The 4,836-nt window shown below is 46.7% G+C and overlaps 1 protein-coding gene across 1 annotated transcript; it reads right to left on the bottom strand.

Moving 5' to 3' along the window:
* Positions 1-1,632: 1,632 nt before the first annotated feature.
* Positions 1,633-4,836, bottom strand: LOC104551729 (trypsin I-P1). Its single transcript, XM_061988832.1, has 5 exons — positions 4,797-4,836; positions 4,403-4,571; positions 3,549-3,802; positions 2,649-2,785; positions 1,633-1,782 (listed from the first exon to the last, which is right to left on the bottom strand). The coding sequence occupies exons 1-5, from the start codon at positions 4,834-4,836 to the stop codon at positions 1,633-1,635; spliced, it is 750 nt and encodes a 249-aa protein (XP_061844816.1).

Below are 4,836 nucleotides of genomic sequence, written 5' to 3' on the forward strand. Positions count from 1 at the left end.
GCTGAAGTCAAGGTATATGACATCCACTGCTCTCCCCTCATCTAGCCAGCCGGTTAGGCACTCATAGAAGGATATCAGGTTGGTCAAACAGGATTTCCCCTTGGTGAATCCATGTTGACTCCCCCTGATAACCATCTTTTCCTTCAGTGATAACATTCAGGATGAGTTGTTCCATCACCTTTCCAGGGATGGAGGTGAGGCTGACCGGCCTGTAGTTTCCTGGGTCATCCTTCTTGCCCTTTTTGAAGACATGAGAGAGACTAGAACATTTTCTTCAGCTAGGGGTGTGTTTCTGCATATCATGAAACTATGTAATACCTGCATGTGGCCAATAGTCTGTGCACAAAGCCCATCCCACTAACACAGCCTGCAGTCATCCAAGCACAAAGCCCAAGAATGAGGTGTGTCGGGACCTTATTATATCAAAGCAATTTTACCAGGACAAATTCTCCCAGCTACAGGCATCTGTGCTGCAGAACAAATAGATCCATGTGTGCTCTCAGGTTCTAGTGATCACTTCCTAACACCTGTGTGGGAACAGGCCTTTTTTTCCCCTTCTCCATTTTCTCCCTTCTTTTTTTTTTTTGGGGGGGGGGGGGGTGGGGAGGGGATTGCAGGGTAGTGGGGAGGAGTTTATCTTAAGCTGTTTTGCTCCATTCTTCTAGTTTATTTTCTCTCAGGAATTCTCTCTCTGTTTTGCTGCAGCATTTAGATTTATCTAGGATAATGTGAGAGCTCTTTGGATATCTCATTACCTCCTTTTCCAAATATGCTGAACAGCAGACAAAACAACTGTGACCCACGGGCTAACAAAGGTGTAGCAATACCCACTTCTGGAAAACTGATAATTTTTCTCTCTTTCTTCTGTCATTTTGTTGGGAGCTATTGCTTCTTATTCGAGAACAGTGTGACTTCTGAGTCATAGATCCTCCCCGCCACACTTTCCAAAGAGACACTGACTTTACACAAGTTCAGGTGATGTGCCTCTTTGAAGAACCTTGAAGAACATCTCCGTCATTTTGGCTCTTCCAGGAAAATTAAGTAAGCCCAGCATGATCGGTTAACTGAGCAAAAAGATACAGGCAGCAGCTCCAGTGACACCGGTACATGAAGAGAACAAGCCTTAACAAGAGGTTGTTCCATTCCCCAAGCAGAGTTCTCAGGGAGGTTCCACTAGGGAACGCTCAGACGTGTTCTTGGGGGTGGGAGTGTGGGCAATGGAGAGTGCTTGTGTTGCTGCCTGCTGTTTTGTACAGTAGGAGTATGCTGCCCGTTAGATTCAGCACACTCTCTCAGCTGTTTTGTAACACCTGAGTACGTGCTGATAAGAACGTGAAAAGGCGTTCTACTTTAGAAATGGTTGCCTGTAACTGAATGAAAGACTCCTGAAGAAGATGAGCCTGCAAAATGTTCCAAGATCCCCATAGCTGAGAGGCACTACAAATATTAAGTAGTTGCCCCAGAGTGACATTCCCTGCCTCTGTCCTCCATATCACAACCTATGGAAGTAGCGAGCTGCACACGGAAAGGGTGCCTGAAAGTCTTTATTTTTTTAATTATTTTTGTATGTCCAGTCCCAAAACAGAAGAAAATGATGAGGAGAAAAAGCAGATCACGCAGAATGAGCGTGTCTCAATTGGCAGCTATAGTTGACTTGATCCAGGAGACATAATTGCAAACCTTTGTGTAAACACCAGGATAGCCTTTCTGCGCACATCCAAGACCCCAGGAAACAACGCCCTGGAGCTGCCCATTGCAGACCACTGGACCACCGGAATCCCCCTGGGCACAGAAAGGATACAGATACTCAGCAAATGCTCTCAGTGTAAGCAAAGAGCCAGAGATTCCAGAAATCATTGACCTTTGAGACAGCTCCACTGTGCTTTTTCTACACACAACTTCTACAAAGGTCATTTCTGATGACCACTCTACACCTGATGCTACTGTGCCTCACCTTGGTTTGGATGAATAAGCGGCCTATTTTTGACGGATGCAGTCCTCAGCAGTTCCTTAGCATATGTGTATCTTATACACTATTCTGCCAAGGACTTGCTCAGAGCTAGGCACACGTGCAATGCAGAGCGACTATCAGGTGTGTTCATTTTCCAGACTTCCTGTGTCTGGACACACTAGCTGCTTCATTTTCTGTGAGTCCAAACCTAGCATTAGCATCCCCTCTGCCAGAGCAGGGCTACTTAGAGTAGGTCACACAGGAACGCATCCAGGTGGGTTTTGAATGCCTCCAGATAAGGAGAATCAACAACCCCTCTGGGCAGCCCGTTCCAGTGCTCCGTCACCCTCACAGTGAAGAAATGATTCCTTGTGTTTCTTTGGAACCTCTTATGTTCCAGCTTGTACCCGTTGCGCCTTGTCCTATCACTAGGTGCAGGCGCAGGCATAGTCTGCTTGTGGAGGTTTAGGGCAGAGGTGTTCGCTGCCTCAAGAAGGGGCTAACCGCTAACTGAGTGGAAAAAAACCTAGGCTCACTCATTAAGCAACTTTTGCCCTAAGCCTCCGCTGCTGTTCAAAAAAACCAACATTCAGACATGACGGTGAAGCGAGTCTAACAGATTCTCTAATGTGAAGGCCTATTCTGTTAGCAAAAAGCAGGAGAGAAACACATGTGAAAGGAGAAGTAGACATTTTACCTGGCAGGAGTCTTTCCCTCCCTCCAAGTATCCTACACATATCATGTTCGAGGTAATTTCCCCAGGGTAGGCTTCGTTGCACGCACTTGAGGAGAGTACAGGAGCCTTCAGGCACTGCAAGGTGTCTGGATACTGAACTGCAGGAAAACACAGAGAGATGGTTGACAAGATCTCCAAGTTCATTTCAGAGGCCTGAGGAGACCTTTCTAAGGGGAAATGTAACCACTGAGTATCTTGTTTTAGCAGTCATCATTTTTCCTCTGAACCATAATCACAGCATGGATTCCTTTTGTTTAGATGGAACAGACTCCACCTAGGGGTACACCATTCTACACTGCAGCCAGAAATCATCAATCAGCAAGCATGGAGCCAAGAGCAACTCTTGTAGCACATATGCTGCAGAAAACTTAGGCCTCAGGAAAACCAGCCTCTCCTCCGGTTCAGGTTTAGTTGTCATCACCAGCCACCATCCACACCTCTGAGCTTGGGAGTAAGAGAGTGGTGCTCTCTTCTAGTAATTTTAGATTGACAGTCAAAGATTTTCATCTTGTTCTCAGAGAACTGACACCTCCATTTACATCAGTTAAATTGCTAGTGCTTGGCACTGTACAGCTGTCAGGGCCAGGCCACAAAATTTATGGCGGTGTGAACGTGCTGGTGAACGGCACATGGACGACTTCAGTGGTTCCATGGTCGTAACATAGAGCAAGATAAAGGACCTTATGAAGGCTTGCCTTTAAAGCAGTTCAGTGGTTACTGTCCCACACAGACTTGATCACTCAAAACGGCCTGTCCCACAGCACTTCCTGTGCTCTACCCTGTACTGCTTGGAATTAACTGTGAGGTCTTAGAGTGTCTCCCGGGCCCTGGTGATGTGGTACGTTCCCACAGAGTACTCACTGCCACTGCTGAGTGTGTTGCCCCAGCCAGAGATTAGGCATGTGGTGCCTGCGGCCACACAGCTGGTAGGCAGAGGAACTGTTTGGACAGCTTTGTTGAGCGTGGCTGCTTTGGAAAGCTTGATGAGCATAATATCATTGTCCAGCGTTGAGGAGCTGTAGCCGGAGTGGCGGATGACTTTAGATGAACTAATCAACTGCTGAGTGGATTCTGTGAGTGCCAGATTGTGTTTCCCAAGCTGCACTTGGATGCGACTGGAAAAGAGAAGGAATGGCATATATTTCACTGCTACAGACAGGTTATGAGGAACATCCCTGTCACCGCATTCACGTGCTTTGACATAGCAATCTCAGCAGCTGTTTTCACGTAGGTTATCTTTCTTGTCCCACAACACGTCCTGAGATCTTACCCACTCCCAGTGCAGGTGGTGAATTTCTGCAACTTGATGTTGTTGAGCTGGGACAAGTTGAATATAAACCAGTGCTTTATACAAGCATTCTGGAAAAAGGCAAACTGCTATCACCCCAATTTCATTCCTCTCCCTGTTCTCCAGTGACTAAGCTTTAGCAAGAGTAGTGCAATTCCTAAGAAATCGCAGTCGGTAACTCCTTGCTCGATTATCACATTGTCATGTCAGAAAGCGCTCTGCATCCACAGAAACGCTCGCAGAAGTGGGAAACCCCTAATGACGATAATGCCTCAGCCCAGCTTCCTGAAGGAGCCACCTATTCCCTGGTTATCTCCTGTCAGAACGGAGTCACTTGCGTATTTGGATCTCAGAGCTCAGAACTCCTGCTAAAAGGGAATGCAAAGAAAGAGAGAGGTCACAGGAGTATACATTCTTTTGCACTCACTATTTGTAGCAGTGAGCAGCTGACAGGACCCACTGGCTGTCGATGAGGGAACCTCCACAGAAGTGATACCCAGAATTCAGGGACACCTGATAGGCAACAGAGCTCTCTGCACAGGTGTAGCCTCCCACGATCTTGTCATCGTCATCATCGGAGTTGACGGGGAAGGCAACTGGGAGATAAGAAGTCAAGAACCCTTACAAAGGCATTGATTCCCCACTCTGTGACACAAGCAATTATGAACAGACAACAGTCAAACAAAGTCGCAGTGCTCTACCTCAAAACTTTTGCAAGTGGAAACCGGACTTCACGTTCCTGCAACAGACTGCCTTGCAAACTTGATCAGAAAATGAGCCACCTTATAAACTGCCAAAATAGAACTCAAAAATATACTCACCAGCCACACCAACAAAGGTGACAAGCAGTATGTATTTCAT

This window comes from Colius striatus, chromosome 1, assembly GCF_028858725.1.
Source record: "Colius striatus isolate bColStr4 chromosome 1, bColStr4.1.hap1, whole genome shotgun sequence".
NCBI lineage: Eukaryota > Metazoa > Chordata > Aves > Coliiformes > Coliidae > Colius > Colius striatus.